The sequence below is a fragment of the Schistocerca americana genome, chromosome 2 (assembly GCF_021461395.2).
Source record: "Schistocerca americana isolate TAMUIC-IGC-003095 chromosome 2, iqSchAmer2.1, whole genome shotgun sequence".
NCBI classification, from domain to species: Eukaryota; Metazoa; Arthropoda; class Insecta; order Orthoptera; family Acrididae; genus Schistocerca; species Schistocerca americana.
The window spans coordinates 701,284,699-701,308,975 of NC_060120.1; the positions used below are offsets into that span (position 1 = coordinate 701,284,699).

A 24,277-nucleotide genomic window follows, 5' to 3' on the forward strand; every position below is an offset into this window, starting at 1 on the left:
CCTGACCGTGTCTGGCACCGAACTAAGTCTCTTCTAGCAGGGGTTCAGTTGATAGTTAATTAACATAACGGATAAGATGATAGAGGGAAGCTACAGACAAGAGAAAACGCGTATGTCCTAGTAAAATCCACTAAACTCTTCCAATAAGATACAATAAACTGGCGAGGTAGCCTGTAGCACGAGTATAACGGTACGTTTTTAAGGCCGGGTGCCTATAGCATCTTGCTTCAGGACAAGAATATAAACTGGAGAACACTCATTCGTATGAAAAGCATTGAATTAAAACGATTCAGCCCCTGAACTACGGGGGAGTGCGAGGACAAAAAAATGGCTCTGAGCACTATGGGACTTAACATCTGAGGTCATCAGTCCCCTACAACTTAGAACTACTTAAACCCAACTAACTTAAGGACATCACACACATCCATGCCCGAGGCAGGATTCGAATCTGCGACCGTAGCAGTCGCGCGGTTCTGGGCTGAAGCGCCTAGAACCACTCGGCCACCGCAGCCGGCAGTGCGGGGCAGAAAATATGGAGAACTATGTTCACTAGCATGAAAGCTGACGTAAGCCCTGGCAGGACACTTCAAACAAGTAGCCCGGTATCACCTTAAATAGCTCTCAGTCTACTGCGTACTGGATGATTAGCAGCGTAACTGCGAACGCTACTCGGAGATGAATGTAACATGTACAACCTCGCGAGCGGACCGCCCTATGGGCGCAAATGGTGCACAAAGCATGCTTACCGACGATAAGTTGGCGGCTGGTCCTGAACTCACGACCTTCGGTATAATTCATATTTCTATGACGACAATTTGACTCGTAAGACATGTCGTAATTCTGAGAGATGGCCTGCATGACACCATGGAAATAGCGTTAATAGCCACTACAATAAATGCAGAAGCCGCAGCTGAAGAGGGGCACTTGTGCTGAAAGGCTTCACACGATATGTCAAAGTGATGTGTTCCTTCATGTGACAACGAAACTCGACAGCAGTCGAGAAATGAAAACTTTGGAGACGCCGTATTGGATTTCGCCGTTTCGTTGTTTTTGTATTATAACTAGTGTGCTCTGATAGTATGCCATTTCAAGGCAATGGCAAATTAAAGATTTATCGCACACATCATTCTTGGCACAATTTCTTGTACTTAAATGTAACTTAATGACAGACTGGTAGTGAAAGTCTCCAGGGTATCGTAATATGAATTACACTGTTCTGAAAGTTTGTGTAGTTATTACAGACATCGAGTCACGGAGTCAAACGAAGTAGGTTGTTGTCCCAGCGTCCGCAGCTCGTGGTCGCGCGGTAGCGTTCTCGCTTCCCGCGCCCGGGTTCCCCGGTTCGATTCCCGGCGGGGTTAGGGATTTTCTCTGCTTCGTGACGACTGGGTGTTGTGTGATGTCCTTAGGTTAGTTAGGTTTAAGTAGTTCTAAGTTCTAGGGGACTGATGACCATAGATGTTAAGTCCCATGGTGCTCAGAGCCATTTGAACCATTTTTTTTTGTCCCAGCTACAGTCTGTTTTTTTTTCATCTTCGTTTTTGTAACAGATTCTGGGACTTTCTTCTTAATGTAATAGATGTATATTCTGCAATATTCGATGTTATTTACACACAAGAGCGGTCTCTCTCTGGAGTGACTTTGTTAGACTTTGTGACTTCAGTTTGGTTAAAAACAGAACGATTAAATTGTTGCAAAAGAAATGAGCAGCAGTGACAGTTGTATTCTTACTTGCCACAAATATTTACCTAATATTCCTGTAATAGTCATAATAATAATAATAATAATAATAATAATAATAATAATGTCTCTATCACAAACAGCACTACAAGCAGTTCGGACGCTACCTCTACGGTAAGTTCCAATTAAATGGAATTTCGCCCTGACTTACAATCATCAAAGTTAGTTACTCGCCGCAAAAGTGGAAAATAATATCAGCAATTGCCACGTGGTTTTGTTAATATTACGGGCGGCAAACTAACAATTACTTCCACGAAATCTAAGCGATCCAGGACGGTGTACAGTCCTTGCTAGTTCACTTCCTATTTATGCCGAAAACATACTTTTGGTTGCAGCCTGGCTGTGACGTCACCCAAGGCAGCGCGTAAGCCGGAGTTTGACTGAGGCAGACCGATTGGTAGCTGGGTGGCTGGGTGCGAAGTGTGTGTCACTGCCTCTCAGGCCGTATTTATATATGGGCGCAGCGGACGGACGAAAGGAACATCTGCCTTCATCCGCTCTATGCCCGGTAGCGGCATCTAAATCGCCGCTTTCTCGCACACATACTATTTAATAACTCTGTCATGAATCAATTTACAATCTTCGTAATTTTTATGCGAAAGGAGTGAAGTTGGCTTTAATTACAGAAAAAGTTTTAGCTTGACTAAATTCAAACTTTGCTGGTTAGAATGTTTAGAACGGAACCGACAGTAGAACATCACCTCTGAACCATAACTTTAAGAGACCTTATATTGACTGTTATTTACAACAAGATCTTGAAGCTTGTTATAGCTTTATTATTTAATGGGTTTTATCAGGTGCTGTAATAAGAGCTTTCTTTCATTAATATAAATGATACTTAATCTATTACAAATAAGGACGTTTTTGTTCCAAATTTTGTTTTCAGTACATTACTGGAAAACTATTAGAGGTAGCTTAATGGGGCCACATAGTTAAGGTTTTTGTACCAAACTGACGTTTTATACCCATTTTCATCTTTTTAAGTCTAATATTTAGCGCCTTCAGTTTTTCTTAAAAACACTGATTTTGTCCAAATTATTGCTCCAATCAAGTTGAGACTTGTGACAGTTGATTTTGATATACATTTGCCATTCTGAACAATTTTTGGCTTTCTAGCATTATTATTTAGCGCCACTTGTTTTTAATTTTAAACGACATATTTAGGGAAATATATTCATCTGATCACTCTGAGATTTAACAGTTTAAACATTAATATACTGAAGCATATGTTGACAAAGTTTGGAAAAGTTACTTTAATTTTTAATTTCATTCTTAGATTTGGGGCAATAGTTTATATGCTATGCACAGGCGCATTATGGTGACGTGGCGGTGGCAGTGAACTGGGGTAAGCCCCGCACACTCGCTCGCCTCTGTATCTCTCATACGGTACACCGCTTGTTTCGTCACAAACAGAACAATACTAAACAATCATTATTCGAAGTTTCTGTTAGTTACGAGGCTTTGTGAGCGCATCTCTGGACAACAAAAGACTAGAAGATAAGTATACAGGGTGAGTCACTAACTATTACCACCTAGAATAACTCCAAAAGTATGACAGCAGCTGAAACGTTTGTGGGACAAAAGTAACATGGGACAACGGGGTCCATAATACAACGTCGGTTTTTTGTTGCTAGAAGAGGTCTCGTCAGGCATATAAAGGTCAACTTTATTTATTTATTTATTATTATTTTTTTAATGGGATGCTATATTTTGATACTTATTTTCTTATACGGCTATCGAGACGAATACAATGGCGTGTAACAGTAAGGTCTTTGAAGATCAACGGTCACAAAGGTTTATAAAGACGTTCCAACTACACCTGAAGATACGCGAGAGAGAACTGTCAGAGCATGTGCTTCGATAAGTGCCGATGTGATAAGGAATACCACTCAATCCATGATAAGAATATTGCAGCACTGTATGGATACCAATGCTCATCACTTCGAACACCTTCTGTAAATGGACGTTCATGCCACCTTCTTGACCTTCGTTGACCTTCAAAGACTTTACGTTACACATCACTGGATTCGTCTCGACAGCCGCTATCAGAAAATAAATACCAAACTATAGCACCCCATTTTAAAAAAAAACAAAGTTGATCTTCATATCTCTGACGTGACCCCACGTAGCAACAGAAAACCATCATATTATGGCCCCCATTGCCCCATGCAACTTTTGTCCCACAAACTTTTCGCCTCCTATTCTTGGTGGCAATAGTTAGTGACCCACCTGTATACACAGAACTTATGGATTTGGAAATGTGTATAATTAGTGTGGATTCGAATTAATGCCATTTTAAGTGAACTTTAGGTTAGATCTGGGTACGAGGTGCGCAATACACACCACACGCCCTGACAAGCCAATGACATGTGATGTCACGACATTCGCCATTCGACCTTCTCTGGACGGCTTGTAGACTGTGTGTGTACATTTTCTGTGTGATACTGAGTTTTTACGCAGTGGGCTGGCAGGGTTCATTAAGCAATCTATAAGAATGACAGCACCAATCTGGACGCTCGAGGAGGAACAACTGAAATTTTGTAGAAATACGTGTATGAGTATTGTGTATGTATGTATGTGGCTATGCATGAGTGGCTCTCAGTTAAACGCTCTGAGACGGAGCGGTCCCATAAGATATATGAGGCGATGAAATAGTTTATGTCTGAGGACGTTGCTGTAGCGTATATGCAACGTAGCGCGCACCGATGCGGGTATATAAACACGGACATGTAGGCATTAGCCATTCATGTCTTTGCGACGTGGGTGCAATAAATGTGGAAACATGAACTATGACGACGTTATTATTAAATGTGTCCAAACAGGACCAACGCGCTGTTATTCTTTCCTTAGCTGCCGAAGAACAGACACCGATAGAAATCAGAGATTGAAGAATGTGTATGGGACAGCATGTTTGTCAGAAAGCACCGTTGTGGAACAGTGCGTCAAGGGGTGCTGCTGCTTCATGATAACGCACGCCCCCATATCGTAAATGACGTGACGCAGAAGTTATACCAACTCAAGTGGGGGGACACTCGAACCTCCGTCCTTCAGCGCTGATCTCTCCCCACGCGATAACACGCCTTCAGCCCCTTAAAAAAGGCCTTGAAGGGTCGACGATTCCTGTCGAATGAGGACGCGCAGCAGGCAGTTACTGACTTCGTCACGCAGCAGGACACGCTGTTCTACCAAACTGGTATGTTCAACCTGGGACGATTGCCATGGCGAGTTTGCCTGTTTGGCAAACAGATTCTGGACTGTACGGCCTTCGAACGGAAACTCTTTGATCGCCACTTGTACTAAAATACATCTTTTAATAACGTATTAAATTTTCAGTAATGTATTATACAATTTAAACAACCAGGAAACATTTCAGATATGTACCACATGTTTTTAAATAATTACAATCAAAATTTTTATAGCTGTGAATATAAAGTGACGTTTTTCAAAAACGTAGCAACTAGTCTTGGACTGCACCTTGAACTGCGGGTTAGTTCCGTGTAGGAATGGTCTTAGGGCGTGGCTCCTGCGGTAGTACATCTCTTAGGAGCTTCTGGAAGGCTCAACAAACGGTGCGTAAGGCAGTGGTACCAACAGTCTTTTGTTTCTGGCACTGAAAATTCTATCTACCGGTTGGTTATAATTAAACTTCCCCTATTTCACACGTTATAACACGGAAACTAATTACCGTACGAGTACAAAACCTGGTAGCATTAATGTCACCGAGCGAGGTGGCGCAGTGGTTAGACACTGGACTCGTATTCGGGAGGACGATGGTTCAATCCCGCGTCCGGCCATCCTGATTTAGGTTTTCCGTGATTCCCCTAAATCACTCCAGGCAAATGCCGGGATGGTTCCTCTGAAAGGGCACGGCCGACTTCCTTCCCCATCCTTCCCTAATCTGATGAGACCGATGACCTCTGGTCTCCTTCCCCAACAAACAACAACAACAACATTAATGTCAAGGAGAGAAGAGAAATAATGCAGAATCAGTTCAACTGAACACTTTTAATGTGCTGCTACGGTACATAATACCGTTACATACCAGTACCATTACTACTACAAAAGGGCTCAATATGGTGCCCATTAGTGTCCAGATGAGTATCAAAACCCAGGATTCCATTCTGCACAACAGAACGTAGCATGTCCGTAGTTGTGCTGGCTATCTCTCTTGATATGTTGTGCTTCAGATCAGTACATGTGTGAATGTTCCCCTGGTAAAACCTGTCCTTCAGGTAGCCCCTCAGCCAGAAATCACAAGGAGTGAGATCAGGTTATCGTGTCGGCCAAACATTTGGAAACGATTAGTTGATAATTCGATCGTTTCCAAATGTGTTTCAGAGAAGCAGGTGAACTCCACGATCGATGTGCGGTGGGACCCCATCTTACATGAAAACTGTTGAGTTCAATGCACCCTAGGGACTGATGACCTTAGCAGTTAAGTCCCATAAGATTTCACACATATTTGAACACTTTTTTTCAGTTCACCTCTCACCTGTGGGGCGGGTATGATATGCTGGCGAAGCATATTGCAATAGCGCTGGCCAGTGATACGGGACGTCTTTGGTCCTTGAGCGCCAACCTGTTAAAAAAAGAATGGGCCAATGATGAACGTAGCCGTGAAGCCACACCAGGCGGTGACACGCTCACCATACACAGGAACTTGATGCACAGTGACTGGAGGTGAAGATCCCCACACTCGGCAATTCTGTGTGCTCACCTCACCCGTCAGAGTAAAATGAGCTTCGTCTGTCCATAGGATGGTCCAGGACCAGCCCTCGTCAACTTGAATCCTTGCGAGAAAGTGGAGAGCGAAGTCAACACGTCGTTGTGCGTCCTGTGGTGCAAGTTGCTGTACGATATGAATCTTGTACGGATACTATTTGAGAATGCCAAAATTAGATTTTCACTCTGCAGCGGAGTGTGCGCTGATATGAAACTTCCTGGCAGATTAAAACTGTGTGCCGGACAAAGACTCGAACTCGGGACCTTGGCCTTTCGCGGGCAAGTGCTCTACCATCTGAGCTACCCAAGCAGAGCTACCCAAGCACGACTCACGCCCTGTAAAGTTTGGAAGGTAGGAGACGAGATACTGGCAGAAGTAAAGCTGTGAGGAAGGGGCGAGAGTCGTGCTTGGGTAGCTCAGATGGACGCCGTCACGGTAGCTCAGCGTGTTCGGTCAGAGGGTTTCGCTACCCTCTGTAATAAAAAAACTGAGTGAACGGATCAACGAACAACCTGAACGGGTGTCATGGACGTCCGCCACGAACAATTGCAACGAACAATATAGAACAAAATGAGATTTAAAAAAAAAGAAAAAAAAAAAAGATCGTAGAGCACTTGCCCGCGAAGGGCAAAGGTCACGAGTTCGAGTCTCGGTCCGGCACACAGTTTTAACCTGCCAGGAAGTTTCTTATTTGTGAATGGTTCGAAGCACCTTCCGTGTAGTGGACCGCAGGATGTTCAACTGTCGTAATTACAACACGCGCACTGCCTGACTATCGGGAGTTGGGCGCAGCTTTGTGTACCATAGCAACAGCGATTTCATCAGCCACCTGTCGTGCAAGCGGTCGTCGGCCTCTTCCCGGAGCGACGCCCAGTTCTCCAGTCGATTCGAATTTTTTCATCATGCTCCACACAGGAGCTGGAGGAAGAGGACCTTTTAGCCGGCGATATTCTCGAAGTGCAGCTGCAGCATTACTGTTGTTTTGATAACGGATTTTCACCAATAACGCTCTGCTCCATTTGTCCAAGCTGATGTTGACACGTGAACAAGTGCACTGCGACTGGTCACGTGTGTGGGACTATGAATCAAGATGACTGATCACGGCACCTGGTGGCCATATTTGGGACTGGACGGTGGCACTGTGAAGCATGGATGTCATGCACCCAATACATTAATGCTACCAAGTTTGGTACTCGTGCGGGAATTAGTTTCCATTTTATAATGTGTTAAATGGGGAAAGCAGATTGCGTAGGTCCTACCTGCTTTGTGCGGTTGCGCTGAAACGCGTATTTTGAGGGACCGACCTCTGGGCGCAGGCGAGTCCGCAGGGCTCGGCGTCGTCCTCGCAGGGCGGGCGCGCCTTCTTCAGCGCCTCCGGGTCGTAAAGGTCGAACTCGCGGCGCGTCTCGGGCCGCTGCTGCTCGGCGCGGAACTTGTTGATCTCCTCGCTCAGCCTGCGCCGCTCCTGCCACATCCACCAAGGCATTACAACCATCCATCACTTACTGTCTCGCAGTGCTTTTTCGTTTGGTTTTATGGAGCACGGTGTATTTAACTCCTTTAACATGCATAACTGATGATGGTCGAAGTAGAGAGGATATAAAATGTAGACTGGCAATGGCAAGGAAATCGTTTCTGAAGAAGAGAAATTTGTTAACATCCAGTATAGATTTAAGTGTCAGGAAGGCGTTTCTGAAAGTATTTGTATGGAGTGTAGCCATGTATGGAAGTGAAACATGGACGATAACTAGTTTGGACAAGAAGAGAACAGAAGCTTTCGAAATGTGGTGCTACAGAAGAATGCTGAAGATAAGGTGGGTAGATCACGTAACTAATGAGGAGGTATTGAATAGGATTGGGGACAAGAGAAGTTTGTGGCACAACTTGACTAGAAGAAGGGATCGGTTGTAGGGCATGTTTTGAGGCATCAAGGGATCACAAATTTAGCATTGGAGGGCAGCATGGAGGGTAAAAATTGTAGAGGGAGACCAAGAGATGAATACACTAAGCAGATTCAGACGGATATAGGTTGCAGTAGGTACTGGGAGATGAAGAAGCTTGCACAGGATAGAGTAGCATGGAGAGCTGCATCAAACCAGTCTCAGGACTGAAGAACACAACAACAACAACAACAACAACATGCGCAGTGCATAGTGATACAGATTTTCGTACTGTACCACTGAAGAATTGCCACCTACACGATGAACAGTACAGTAATACATTTAGTATACTGTATGTTGAAGCCGGCCGGTGTGGCAAAGCGGTTATAGGCGCTACAGTCTGGAACTGGGCGACCGCTACGGTCGCAGATTAGAATCCTGCCTCGGGCATGGTTGTGTGTAATGTCCTTAGGTTTATTAGGTTTAATTAGTTCTAGGGGACTGATGACCTCAGAAATTAAGTCCCATAGTGTTCAGAGCCATTTTTTTGTATGTTGATGTTAAAGATTTTTCATAGAAATAATTGTTTAAAACTACAAAGTGTACCGGTGTTTCTTGTTTTGTTTTCCTCTGTTGCACGGATGTCGCGAAGATGATCCGAGCTCTGACACCTGCAGAAACAAGCCCGAGACTGCGCAAAAACCCCTCCGGCGGTCATTAATATAATAAAACAAAATGATCATTAAAAGTAGAGCTGGACGTTGTCAACACTGTACTCATTTCTTGTTCTGGTTCAAAAGGTTCAAATGGGTCTGAGCTCTATGGGACTTAACATCTGAGGTCATTAGTCCCCTAGAACTTGGAACTGCTTGAACCTAACTAACCTAAGGACATCACACGCATCCATGCCCGAAGCAGGATTCTAGCCTGCGACTGTAGCGGTCGCGCGGTTGCAGACTGAAGCGCCTAGAACCGCTCGGCCACTGCGGCCGGCTCTTGTTCTGGCCGCGACATTTATTGTATTACCTGAAGCCTTAATACGAGGCACTGGATTGTATTCTTTGGTGTTTAATAATCCAAGTGGAAGTGGTTTTGAACATAAAAAGTAGTAACGGAATTTTGCATATTTCCTGAAATATTCATAATAAGTTTATTCTCAGTTGCATCTTGATGAAGGTTTAAACCACTTTCTTTCATGTCCTGAAAAAAGTACTAGGTCTACAACTTTTCTTCCGCCGTTTTTTCTGGAAGCTCGGGACTTTATTGTGAAAAACGCACAACAAAATTATGATTCGTAGTATTGTCCATCGCTGGCCACAACATTCTCCCATCTTTCAGATAGCTTACGAATCCCGTGACGGAAGAACTGGGCATCTTTTGTGGGGATCCATGAATCTATTCAGTTTCGCACATGTTCGTATGATCGGAAGTGCTGGTCAGCCAGACTGTATGCCACTGATCGAAAAAGGTGGTAGTCAGACAGAGCAACGTATGGAGAATACGGCGGGAGGGGCAGGACTTCTAATTTCAACGTTTCCATGTATATTTTGACGGGTTTTGCGACATAGGGTCGAGCACTGACCTGCTGCAAAATTACCTTTACGTGTCTATCGCTGTATTGTGGCAGTTTGTGTTTCACTGCTGGGCTCGAACGCATCAATTGTTTTCGATAATGATGTCCTGTGACTGTCTTCGTCTGTTTCAGTAGCTACAAAAACGTTCTGTCTTCCTCCGCGAAGCCGGTCTTCGATATCAAAATCACCGTTCTTAAGGCGTTGAAAACATCCTCTGCACGTTCTTCCACTAATAGTTCCCTCGCCATTGGTCTTACTCTGCATTTTAACAGCCATAGCCGCAGATTTCTTCATGTTAAAGCAGAAAACTAAACCTTCCCGCAAATGGCGAGAAATGGGTACGTAATCTGACGCACTTAATCGAGAATAACCTTATGATGAAATCACAAATCGACTAATATTTTTATGGCATTACATTTACAAATGCCTAATCTTATTGTATTACACATATGACCAACCACCCGAACCCCACTTGCCGCTACTGACGTCTATTGCAAAAAGGCGGAAGCGAAGTTGTAGACCTAATATTTAAATGATAAACCGTACAAAAATTAAGAAGTGTTATATTTGCGATTGAAGTAGTTTGCCGCGATGTATTTCCATAACAGTATTCAATGTTTAAAAAAAAAAAAAACAGTGTGTGCTATTAACTGAATGTGAATGAAAGCTATTAAGCTCCAGTTCACCGAAAATAATAACAAAATACATTAAAGTGCAAATAAAAAATTTCGTATTTGAGTGTTAGGGTAGAAATCAGACCCTCAGCATATTCAACGGAGTGTAATAAGTATTATTGTTGATTATCTAGGTCACAAGGACAATCGACAACAAATTTTCATGATTCAGACAGATTTTTAACCAGTGGCATTAACATTTATCGTCGTTTTCCATCTCAAGGGAGACAAACCTGTAGACTCCTAATTTTTTAAGGAAGTAGTAGCATACACGCAGTCTGCCTACGATGCTGAATGGTCAGCGCAGATGACTGATACGCGGGTGATCCGGCTTCGATTTCCGGCAATGCCAGGGATTTTTTCCTTGGTGGGAGGACTGGAACGAGGACGAGGAGCACTGAGCCTCGTGATGCCAACGGGGGAACTACTCGACTGATCAGTAACGGCTCTAAGAACGAGAAACCCGACAACGACCGAGAGAGCGGTGTGCTCACCACCGGCCCCTGCTGCACCTGATGACCCCGACGACCTAAGTGGCAGAGGATGAGGCGGCGGGCCCAGTTGGCCTATCTAGGACCGCGAAGTAGAACTCTACTTGCTTTACTAATGTACATATAGCAGTACACGGCCAAAATTGAGTCCAGATACATACATTAGTCGCAACGACATCATTTGCGCTACATATAAACAACTACTACAGCGCAAGGCACTCAATATTAGGCAAATGAAAGACTATTTTACCTCCGCAGTATTTTATCCAACATCATACCATGGTCATTAAGTCATACGCTAGAACTGCATATTCTAGTAAATATAACACGTGTACTTTTCTCTTGCTTTCGCAAGTTCGCCGTACCAACATAGCAAGGTAATGTTGGTTAATGCTACGAGGTCAGTTATTTTATAGGATGTGCTACGTTTATGAAGCTAAAACACTGGAAGAAAACTCAGCAAATGAATGTAAAATTTGTATCTTTGGTCAGGCACTACTCAGAAAGATGTTGTCATCAGAAAAAAAATTGCATTTTACGGGTTGGAGCATGAAATGTCAGATCCCTTAACGGGCACGTAGGATAGAGACTTTGAAAACATAAGTGAATAGGCTGAAGATAAATACAGTGGGAAACATCTAAATGCACTGGTAGACTGAAAACTATATCTGGTCAGGTGAGTACAGAGTTTTCAACACAAAATCGAGTATGGGTTACGTCAGTTTAATAATGAATTAGGAAACGTGAATGTTGGTAAAATACTGTGAATAACATGGTACACGCATTATCGTAGCCAAGACAGACACGAAGCCACCACTAACCACAATAATACAAGCCTGTATGGCAACTAGCAGCCGGCCGCTCTGACCGAGCGGTTCTAGGCACTTCAGTCCGGAGGCGCGCGGCTGCTACAGTCGCAAATTCGAATCCTGCCTCGTGTATGGATGTGTGTGATGTTAGTTAGGTTAAGGTAGTTCTAAGTCTAGGGGATTGATGACCTCAGATGTTAAGTCCCATAGTGCTCAGAGCCATTTGAACCATTTGAATTTTGGCAACTAGCACTGTAGATGATGAAGAGATCGAAAGAGTGTATCATTACGTAAAATAATTTATTCAGATAGTTAAGATACAGAAAAATTTCATTGTGATGTGGAGGACTGGAAGTCGGTAGAAGGAAAAGCAAGAGAAGAAAAACTGCCAGGGGAATGTGGACTGCGGGAAAGGGGTGAAAGAGAATACAGCAGAAGACGAATGGGTGGCTTGCTGAGATGAAATAATGAAGACAACAGGGGATCAAATAGGCTAAAGGACAAGGCCTAGTAGAAATTCTTGGATATCACAGAAGATATTGAATTTAACTGATGGAAGGAGAAAGATGGAAGGAATACACACATGCAAGGTCTGTACAAAAAATAGAAACATGAATACAGTACTATTGAAAGTAAGAGTAAATAGAAGTAGACGAACTGCAAAACTTAATACCTCGAGAAGAATTTAAAAGAGAACTGAAGGACTTAAGTCGAAACAACACCAGTGGAGTAGACGAAATTCCATTATAATGATTGCGAAAAATATTCCATCTTATATACAAGATATGTGAGACAGGCGAAATATGCTCAAACTTCAAAAAGAATGTAATAATCGCAATTCAAAAGAAAGAAGATGCTGAAAAGTGTGACTATTAACCATCTCTCTGATTAATAAGTCTTGGTTGCAAAATGCTGGTAAGAATTCTTTAACAAAAACTGATAAGACTGTACAGGCCGATCTCGGAGAAGACCGGTTGGTTTTCCGGAGAAATGTGGGAACACGCGGGAGAATCCTGACCCTACAGCTTATCTTAGAAAATAGACTGAAAAAAGGCAGTCATATGCATTTGCAGGTTTAGAGAAAGTTTTTGACAAAGTTGACTGGAATACTCTCTTTGAAATTCTGAAGATAGCAAGAGTAAAATACAGGAAGCGGAAGGCAATTTATGACTTGTATAGAAACAGGACAGCAGTTATAAGAGTCGAAGCTCATGAGAGCGAAGCAATGGTTGAGAAGGGAATGAGACAGGGTTGCAGATTCTCCCCGACGTCATTCAATCTGTACACTGAGCAAGTAGTAAAGGAATTAAAGCAATAGGAATTAAATTTCGGCGAGAAGAAATAAACTCTTTGCAGTTTGCCGATGTTACTGTAATTCTGTCAGAGATAGCAAAGGACATGGAATGGACAGTGTCTTGAAATGAGAATATACGACGAACATCAACAAAAGCAAGACAAGGATAATGAAATGTAGTCGAATTAAATCAGGTGATGCTGAGAGAATTAGTTTAGGAAACGAGACATTAGAAGTAGTCGATGAGTTTAGCTAACTGGGCAACAAGATAACTTACGAGACCGCATAGGGAAGATATAAAATGCAGACAGGCAACAGCAAGAAAAGCGTTTACGAAAGAGAGAAATTTGTTAACATCTGTACATACATTATGTGATCAAAAGTATCCGGATATTCCCAAAAACATATGTTTTTCATATTAGTTACATTGTGCTTCCACCTGCTGCAAGGTACTCCATATCAGCGACCTCATTAGTCATTAAACATCGTGAGAGAGCAGAATGGGGCTCTCCGCGAAACTCCCGGACTTCGAACGTGGTCAGGTGATAGGGTGTTACTTGTGTCATACGTCTGTACGCGACATTTCTACACTCCTAAACATACCTAGGTCCACTGTTTCCGATGTGATAGTGAAGTGGAAACGTGAAGGGACACGTACAGCACAAAAGCGTACAGGCCGACCTCGTCTGTTGACTGACAAGACCGCCGATAGTTGAAGAGGGTCGTAATGTGTAATAGGCAGACATCTATCCAGACCACCACACAGAAATTCCAAACTGCATCAGGATCCACTGCAAGTACTATGACAGTTAGGCGGGAGGTGAGAAAACTTGGATTTCATGGTCGAGCGGCTGCTCATAAGCCACACATCACGCCGGTAAATGCCAAACGACGCCTCACTTGGTGTAAGGAGCGTAAACATTGGACGATTGAACAGTGGAAAAACGTTGTGTGGAGTGATGAATCACGGTACACAATGTGGCGATCCGATGGCAGGGTGTGGGTATGGTGAATGACCGGTAAACGTCACCTGCCAGCGTGTGTAGTGCCAACAGTAAAATTCGGAGGCTGTTGTGCTATGGTGTGGTCGTGTTTTTCATGGTGGGGGCTTGCGCCCCTTGTTTTGCATGGCACTATCAAAGCACAGGCCTACATTGATGTTTTAAGCATCTTCTTCCTTCCAACTGTTGAAGAACATCTCGGGGAAGGCGATTGCATCTTTCAACACGATCGAGCACCTGTTCATAATGCACGGCCTGTGACAGAATGGTTACACGACAATAACATCCCTGTAATAGACTGGCCGGCATAGAGTCCAGACCTGAATCCCACAGAACACCTTTGGGATGTTTTGGAACGCCGACTTCGTGCCAGGCCTCACCAACCGACATCTATACCTCTCCTCCGTCCAGCACTCGTGAACAGTGGGCGGCCATTCCCCAAGAAACCTATGCGATTGCAGTCTTTCTCGGCGTATTCCACTGAAGAATTCTTCTCGGGTTATCAGCCGGGTGGTGGCGTCGTCTTGTCGCAGCGTTTCAATGAGTTTCGTACCCATCATCTCCTGGCGAAGTGTCAGGATGCTGTGCTCTGCCACAGACAAAGATATTCAGACAGGCAACCTCCTCCGTGAGGGCCCGTTGACGCGGAAAAGAGTGTGGGACGGGGGCGCGGAAGGAGTGTGGGCCGGTAGGGGGGGGGGGGGTTACAGCAGTTCTGGCAGATGACGCAAATGGCGCTGGGGTGCGAAACTGCCCGGGCAGCGGGCAGCAGTTAACTGCACACACGAGGCCGTGGCAATGGAAATCTCCACTACTACTTCCCCTCAAATGCCGGCACAGGGTAACATCCAGGTGTTCTGAGGCATTTAGTCGCTGCGGAAGGTAATGTTATCGCTGCCGAGTATTTTCTGGAAGTGTTTTTGGGAATCTGTTATGCGTCATGTCAGGAAGAAATTGTGCGTATAAGGAAGGGGTGCGGATCCAACCGGAAAGACACGGCGATGAAATTCTTTCCTTTCCCTGTGAAAGATGAGAAAAGGTACGTTTAAACAAATTGTATTACTTTAGCTGTTGTTGCTTTGAGAATGAGTATCTGTCTTGTGCTAATACTCCCTGGCAGATTAAAACTGTGTGCCACACCGAGACTCTACACTGCCAGGGAGTTTCGTATCAGCTGCAGAGTGAGAATCCATTCTGTCTTGCACTACCCCAACAGATACACAACCTTTACAATCATAATACTTTTTAGGATTCCGTCCCTAAACCGGTTGAAACGGAACGCTTATAGTCTGTCTGTCTGACCCTTAAAACACGTTTTTCTTCAGAATGGGTAGAGATAATTAGTGGAAATTTATGTCACACACTACGGTATACGGTCCCTTCGTTATGTAAAAAAATTGAGCTACTGCGTGAACGCAAGCAAAAGATACGGCAGTTTATATAAAAGAAATGTTTACGTCACAGGTCACTCGTCAAAACTTATAGGGTACTTCCCGTTGACCTAGAATCATAAAATTTGGTATGATGCAAGGTTTCATAGTACAAGTAAAAGAAAAAGTCCGAAAATTATGAAATTATTGCTGGGATTGTTGTTTTTTGTTTTTTTTCCGCATGAAAATATGAGGTCGAGTTAATGAAGTTAAGTGGAATCAAAAAAGTCGTTTTCACTGATGAAGGGTCTGTGTGTAAAATAGTGCAAGCCCTAGAGTTCTCAACACACAAAATTTGCATTTTAAAAGAGCTTTCTACACTGACTGCAGATTAATGTCTTCACATCAGCGTTGAAAGTAATTATACGATGTTCAGCAGGAAATTATAACGGAGCTGCAGCTACATACTTAACGTTATCGTTACCTATACACTGTATCATACTAAAATCGTAACGATTTGTTGTACTATTAAGTGTGTTTTCCGCTCACGGATAGAGCGTGGAAAGAATGGCTGCTTATGCGGCTTCGTGCGTTCATTGCCGCATGTCATACATGAGCAACAGCATTTTTTATGATATTACCTGAGATACAACTCTCGATAAGGATAGGAAGGTTCTCAGTATCGGTCGTATATACGTATCTTTTAACGCAGATCTGGATTTCGGCTACAGTGCAGCCTTCGTCAGTGCTCTGTAGGAGTCATCACGATCACACAACACAGTTTAATTTAAAATAGCCCCTCGGCATTAGTGAAAGTTTCTGAAATGGCTAGTGTACAGAGAAATTTTTATTCGTAGGTGCCTAAAGAAAAAACTCGTTCGTCATTTTTCAAGGGAAGTGTAATAGGGTCAAAATTATTCATGTCTTACAGTAACAAATTACCAGAAAACATCAGTTGCAACCTTACACTTTTCGCAGATTATGCGGTAATTTGCGACGTGAGTGTACAAAGGAGGTCTGCTAAGTCTGGTAAGAAAATAAGAAAAGTGTTTTGTGTCACAAACACTTCAACTTACTTTTCGAAATAGCCTCCTTTGAGGGATTTAGGAGGTGCGATGAAAAAGTAATGGGAATTTTTTGAAGAATCCTGATTTATTCATCAGCATCAACTTCGTCTCCTTCAAAGTATTCCCCCCTCAGATATAATACACTAGTCAGGCAGCGCTTTCTCCTATCTTGGAAGCACTTCTGGAACTTACTTTTCGTTATGGTGTTCAGTTTCTTCAGCGATTCCGTTTTTATCTCATCATCAACGGTGACAAACGACGTCCTTTCATTATTCTCTTCAGCCTCAGGAATAGAAAGAGGTCGCAAGGGCCTTGCCGGCGAATACAGTGGCTGAGGCGTCGTAACAGTTTTGTTTTTCGCCAAAAAATCTCGAACAAGCATTGAAGTGTGAGCGCGATTGTTACCGTGATGCAATTTCGACCTGTGTTTTAGCCACAATTCTGATGGTTTTATTCGGATTGCTTGACGAAAACAGCGCATAACTTCCAGGTAGCATTCCTTATTGACATTACGACCGCGAGACAAGATCTCGTGAAGCACTATTCCACTGTAATCAAAGGAAACAGTGAGAAGAACATTCGCATGTGATCAAACTTCTAATTTTTGTTTCGGTCTTGACTCTTCAGGCAGTTTCCATTGGGACGATTGGGCCTTGTTTACGGCGTCATAGCCGTGTGCCCATGTTCCGTCATCTGTTATAACCTTCTTTAAAAGTTCTGGATTGCTCTTAACTTCATTCAGCAATTCCTGAGCGATGTCTACGCGACGTCGTTTATGGTCGAAATTTAAGTTTCGGAACACACTTTACTGCTACAGGTTTCATGCTCAAAACATCCGAAGAAATTGCTTGTGGAGGGTCAAAGAGTATGCCAACATCATCAACAACCTTTTTAGGACCATATTCTTTATTTGTTCCAGATCCTCGTCAATAATAGATGTGCTAGGGCACCTAGAGCAGTCGTCGTCTTTAACTTCTTCTCCATCCTATTTGTAACGTTTATACGATTTGCAAAGACTTTTCTCACTCATAATAGATTCGCAGAAAGACGCACTCAACATTTCGAATGCAGTGCCGCAATGTATTCCATATTTCAAGCAAAATTTAGTGCATATTCTTTAATCCATGCTTTTCGAAAGTAGAAATTCGCCGAGCAGTCGGAAACACATTAATCTTTTCGCCATTGGTATCGATGATGTGTGGGGTGGGGCATTATTCTGGTGAAAGAGCACTTCTTTGCGTATCAATCTTGCTCTTTTTTCAGCCAACGCAAGTTCAAGTAACCCGGCAATGGTCAACAAGGGTTAAGGGTCCAGTTATGGTTCTGCATTTTTCGAAGTAATCTACTTGTATTACTCCAAGGGAATCCCAAAAAACAGTGGCCATCACCTTATAAGGTACAAAATGGTCTTTGCCTTCTTCCGAGCTCTTTCACCATCATTTGTCAATTGTTTTGACTGCCGTTTTACTCTGGTGTATAACGATGGATCCAGGTTTCACTGACAATCACAAATCGCCGCAAAAAAACTTACGGATCTGATTAAACATCGTCAGGCATTGTGTTGAAGTGTTGCGCTGGATACGCTATTGGTAGATTGTGAGCAATCGTGGTACCACAGCTCCTTAATAGTCAAATCTCCGTGCAGAATATTATGCTGTCGCTCAGTTGATACGCCGACAGTTTCATAAATCTCAAGCGGTTTTAATTGGTGGTCTTGAATTACCATATCCTGGATTTCCTTTGTGATTACCTCAGTTGGACAGTCACAACACGCTTCGTCCTCGGTGCTTGCCGACCAAGTTTAAATTCATTAAACCAAAAGTAAAGAGTCTTCAGTGATGGAACAGAGTTCACGTAAACTTAATCCAATTCAGTTCTGATTTGTGCGGCAGTCCAATCCTTCAAATCAACATGTTTAACAACAGCACGAAACTCTGATCTCTCCATCTGCAGTCGTAGTCGATAGACTGAACAATTCAGATGGATTTCAACAATGAACTGGACGCTTGACTTTATTGAAACTGTTTGTATGACACTTTGAATAATCAAAATTACCAGTCATGCAGGCTCAACAAAAATGTTCCATTCTTCATGAAATTTACCACACTTACCACACCATCCTTGTAATGTAATCAGAAGAAAATGGTTTGGGTACTCACTCTAACCTTGGTAAGATCTCTCTTAATTTTCAGTAATGAATCTGAAAATCTCGTGTTGCCTCCATATCTTTCGCGTAAGGATCATGAGGATATAATTACGTTTCTCGCAATACATAGAATGCCATATAAACAGTCGTGCTTCCACCGCACTACTTCTTAATCGAATGGAAGGAGACCATAATGGTAGAAGCAAGAGTATCCTGTGCCATCAAGTAAGTGATAAGAGTATTCAAGCAATTTTGTAGACAGAGTAATGTTTTATAAAAGTTCTGAAAATTCTTTGTTTTGCGGACAAGCTGCAGTCTTTTGCATGCTACCAACGAACCAATGCGTCCCATTATCAATAACCCCAACAAAACTTGCATGATTCCGTTTACTCATCCTGTAATTGTCGCTCCTAGGTATTATTTTGTATGTTACGTTTAATTCCAGGTCTAATTAGACACTGTGAATAGTATTTATAAACTTAGCGAAACATTTAGCATTTCATGCTTCTCCCTTTTTTGCACATTCCTCATGGGTGCTGTATGATAATGTGTCATTCGAGAGCCATATATCTTTCATTTATCGTTCAACTTCATTTAATTGTTTTCACGTCCATTCACTAACATACTGTCCGGTTGTTTCTTCCTAAACAACTTCTTTACTTACTATCCGAAGGGAACTCTCTTTCAGTCCCCCATTTCGAAAAATATTTTCCTTTCTCCCAGCAAAGCGATTTCTTTAAAACATTGGTGCATCTGCTGTTTCTCTTACAAAGCATTAAAAAGTGAAATGTAGTTACTAGGGTGCTGATGAATAACCACATATCTAGACTCCGTAATTTCCAAGCACTTTCATCTATTAATCTCTCAGTTTCATTTAGTTAGCTAGATGCGATTTCGCCTTACTAATTCACCTTTACATTACAGGTGTCAAGAGTGGATTCTGTGCAGTGGGAACTATTCATTGTTTGACTTGCAGTACATAAATTCCTATGTTCTCTTCACTTCACTGACAGTACTTTTATGAATGAGTTGAAAACAAAACAAGTATGTAACGCTGTGCCGAATCCAGAACCTCTGGAAGAGCCTGAAGACGTAGAAAACGAAGACAACAGTAGACAACACAGCGATTACGAAATGCACCAAGAAGGAAGCTGTTCGCCACCTGCCCGTGAGCCAGTCCATAGTGCGCCAGTTAACACGAAGAAAACGAAAGCTGACACAAAGAATTAATGAGCAAAAGTTAAAATTGGCAAATCAGAGGAAAAAAACTGTAGAGAATGCGATATCTTGCCACGAAGAAGCCTGATCTAAAAGCTGTGGCAACAGAGGCTGTTAAGCATATGTCTCCAAAATGTGGAACATTATTTGGTATGCAGCTTCTACACAAGTAAGTAACGTCCTCCGATGACGTCAAATACATTAACTTGCGTCAACTTTCTTAATAACTGAATTAAACGGTCGCATTTATTGTTTTCAGGCCTTTCACTCCTTGGACAGAGGCGGAGAGACGGCTGTCGTTGAGTTTATTGTATAAAAGTTCTGCCGCTTATGACCACTCAAGAAAGAAGTTGGAATGAAACTACCTTCGAAAAAAATTATTCAGAAATGGGTCAGTGAAATGGATATTATAGCGGGCACAGAAACTAAACCATTCGAACATATTGTAGGAAAAGTGAAGACAATGGACGAAAGTTGCCGAGATTGTGTATTGGTGTTCGACGAAATGGATATTATAGCGGGCACAGAAAGTAAACCATTCGAACATATTGTAGGAAAAGTGAATACAATGGACGAAAGTTGCCGAGATTGTGTATTGGTGTTCGACGAAATGAGTGTGAGGAAGTGTATCAGCTACTGCGCTAAGTATAACATCATTGAGAGCTATGAAGATTTTGGTAGCCTTGGATGTACGTCTAAGATGGCAACACAGGCTCTCATGTTCCTTGTTCGTGGGCTGCGCCAAAAATTGAAATTACCTGTTGTCTATTTTACGTCTTGTAAACAGACCAAATCTGATGTAATGAAACAGCTGCTCCTCGTTGTATTAGAGAAACTTTTTACTGTTAGTTTAAAGGTTCGTTGCATTGTTTGTGACCAACGGTCCAATAACCACTCATTAGTGCGTGATCTCGGTGTTACAATGGAAAAACCTTTCTATCATTCTCGCAACAATGTTTTATACGTTACGTTCTATGTGTGTCATCTCCTAAAAAGCACTTGAAACCGTTTGCTGGAGAGTGAAATTCAAACTGATTCGAATGGTATTGTGTCTTGGCAAGACATTGTCAAAATGTATCAACTAGATAGGAAGGGCGGCAAGACAAGAATTTACTGCTCTCTCAGTCACAAACACATCAGTCCAAATAATTTTGAAAAAATGAGTGTTCAACTTGCAACAGAAGTGTTCAGTCATTCTATCTCGGTCGCTATTCTATCAGCATATTCTATGTCGGAGCTTCAGAGCAAAACAGCACTGAATACAGCTTCCTTTCTAGCAAGACTGAACAATTTGTTCAATGCAATGAATTGCAAGACCCTCTATGATTCGAAACCATTCGCCTGTGCTCTAAGCACTCAAAAAAGTTGGTTAGAGGATTATCTACAGGACTCCCTGGATTGGTTAAAAACATGGAGGGTCGTTAACCCTCCCCAGAAAAACTGTGAGATTCCTCCATGTTATACGGGCCTTCAACACACAATTCGTGCTTTGTTAATGCTGTGGAACGACATGAAAAGCGATGGCTATGAGTTATTCTTAACATTGCGGGGGAACCAAGACCCCATAGAAAATGTATTTTCAGTAATCCGCCAGCTGCCAGGAATTCCGCAGAAACTGGCAGCACATAGTGGTAGCGTCACTAATGAAACCTGTTGAATCAGCAAACTGTGAGCCCGATGAGGGCTATTCTGTGCTGGAAGGCAACGATTGTGTGACCTCTTCGGCAATTAACGTTAGCATGAATGGAGACTGCGAAAAATATGTTTCGAAAGAAGCTGCTCATGAAGCACCTGAGCTTGTGCACGGTGCTGAATTAAGAGTTACGGTTCAGCCAGCGTCTGTGGAGGACTGTGCAGTGCTCTACTTAGCAGACTAGCTGGCACATAAATGCGCCAAAAAATTTAATTGTGTGTCGGAACTACTTAAAGGCAACAAGACTCTGTTGTGAATGAACTCTATATATTTCATAAAGCGTATGAAACGTCCGCAGAGGACTTGGGGCAATTAAGAGCCCCTTCAGAAAGTCTGACTGCCATAGTTAGATCTAATTTAAAAGTGTTCAACAGTGTGTTAAAAATGTCCATTACCAGTTTGGCGTAAACTGCAGCTTTGTGAATTCAGTGATGAAGTACACTGAACGTTTGTATCCTCAATGGCTTCAGCTTGATACATGCTCAATGCATCGAAAATATATCTAAGAAATGCTTTGTAAAGTACGGCTGCGGAAGGAGCTACTTTGGATTTCAAACGAAATGTATCCAGCAAAAGACTCAAAAGTGTCCAAACTTCGCAGGGTAAATAAATAAATTCAGGCCATAACTTTGTTATTGCAAAGCTAAAGTTTCATTTTCCTTATTATGCATTATATTTTATTGTGTTTATTTTCTCTCTGCGGTTTGCTTATTAATGAACCGCTGTGTCTGTCCAACACGTCTGTTAACTCTTTTAATTTCCTTTATTTCTTGAGAAGTTATATTTAGTACTATATCTATCACATGATTTTGTTTAGATCTGAAGGGTTTTTCGTGGAAGCTCCGACTTTTCCTCAGACGATGTTTTGGGCGCAAAAGAATTTTATATACGAGGGTTATTCCAAAAGTAAGGTCCGATTGATTGCCAAATTGAAACCACAGTGAACATAAGAAATGTTTTACTTGTAACAATTAGCTACACCTTTCAGCTACTTCTCTACGTAGTCGCCGTTCTGACTTAGACTTTTGTCATAGCGTTGTACCAACTTTTCAATAGCCTCATCATAGAAGGCAGCCGCCAGTGCTTTCCGTCAATTCTCCACGCTGGCCTACACCTCGTTGTCTGTGTCAAAATGTTGTCTTCAAAGACAGCGGTTCATGTGACCAGAGATGAAACTCAGGGGGAGACAATTGCGGACTGTATTGTGGGTAATCTAACATTTCCATTTGAAAACGATGCAGGAGCATCTTCATTGCCCCTGCAGAATGCGGCTGAGAATTGTCGTGAAGACGAAACAGCACGACAGTTACGTAATGTTGGCTGCATAGCTTCAGGCGAAATTTCTCACCAGGCCCTCGTACTTGGCGGCAGACACTATTTTCTAGACATCTTTACGCACTCACTGCGAGCTCAGAAATGAGAAGAGCGACGTGATGCTAACTGGGGTTATACTAGAGACACTACCCAACACATCTGTGCAAAGCTTTATCGGATTTTCATAGTCGTTTCCATTTCGCGACCGATCGGACCTTACTTTTGGAATAACCCTCGTATATGGATAATATGTTATAAATCGATGTCAGTTTCTGTGTGATGTGATGAAATAGATCTTCCTCTTAATCACAATGTAACGTTTTTCTGATTTGCACGTCCATGTACCCATCCCTCCACAAGTAACTTACTATATTCAAATTTTCTTATTCTTCGAACAATCCGCCCTCAAAGGAAAAGAAAACGATTTTTCTTTATAACACTTGCCTCTTCTACCTCCTGTATGTTTTTTTTTTTTTTTTGTTTGGTGGACACAGTTGCTTCGTAAAGGCAGTTTTACTAAACCATCCTGTCATTTTAGTCATAGTCGGTAAAACTAGTCTGTCATCTCTATCTTTACTGTGTAGAAACGGGTAGTTAATTTAAAGGGAAGACTTCTGTAATATTACCATTTGGCCCTTATATTACAGAAACGGCTTTACCTCGTTATGTCTTCCGTAGTATAGGGAATAAACGCATTTTGTGACCTGACAGCACTATGTAGCCAGGTACAGGTTGTTATGGCATGTGTTTTATGTGGAGCCTGGAAGCAGTCTGTATACTGCTGGTCACGAAAGAGGCGCAAAAAGATCTCCACTAGATCACTGGATATATTTCTTCCAGATCCGACTCCATAGAGCAATCACTTGAAGATCATAGTGACAAGATAATAGTAGTATCAAAAGATCCTATAAGCTCTGGGGCAACTGAGAAACTATCTCGTCCTAGCTTAATCGTCCCTTCAAACGCAGCTCTCTGTCTAAAGAAGCAAATGTGAATAAAAACCTGACAAAACTTTTAATCGGAAGCTTCAAACTATTTCTCAAGAGGTCTTCGCAATTTACGCTAAGATCAGTACTGTACCTTCATCCGGATAAGGCACCTCAACACATCAGCAAAGACAATGAGGGCTAAACAGCTGCAGAAAGGAGCACACACAAGGAGAGCTTCTGCAGTTCATTGCAGATCGGATTAAGGTATTTAATTTGTTGTTAAATTGCTGTAGTAAGGCGATTAATATTGAAGCTTCAGAATCATCAAACGTAGGAATGACAAGTAAAAGGAAT

At 42.5% G+C, this 24,277-nt stretch overlaps 1 protein-coding gene across 1 annotated transcript in view; it reads right to left on the bottom strand.

Moving 5' to 3' along the window:
- Nucleotides 1-24,277, bottom strand: part of LOC124594354 (RIB43A-like with coiled-coils protein 2) — a 135,610-nt gene that overhangs the window by 72,494 nt on the left and 38,839 nt on the right. Inside the window, exon 3 of the mRNA XM_047132722.1 lies at nucleotides 7,768-7,928. Within this exon, the coding sequence (XP_046988678.1) occupies nucleotides 7,768-7,928 (161 nt within the window). The remainder of the gene's footprint in view (nucleotides 1-7,767; nucleotides 7,929-24,277) is intronic.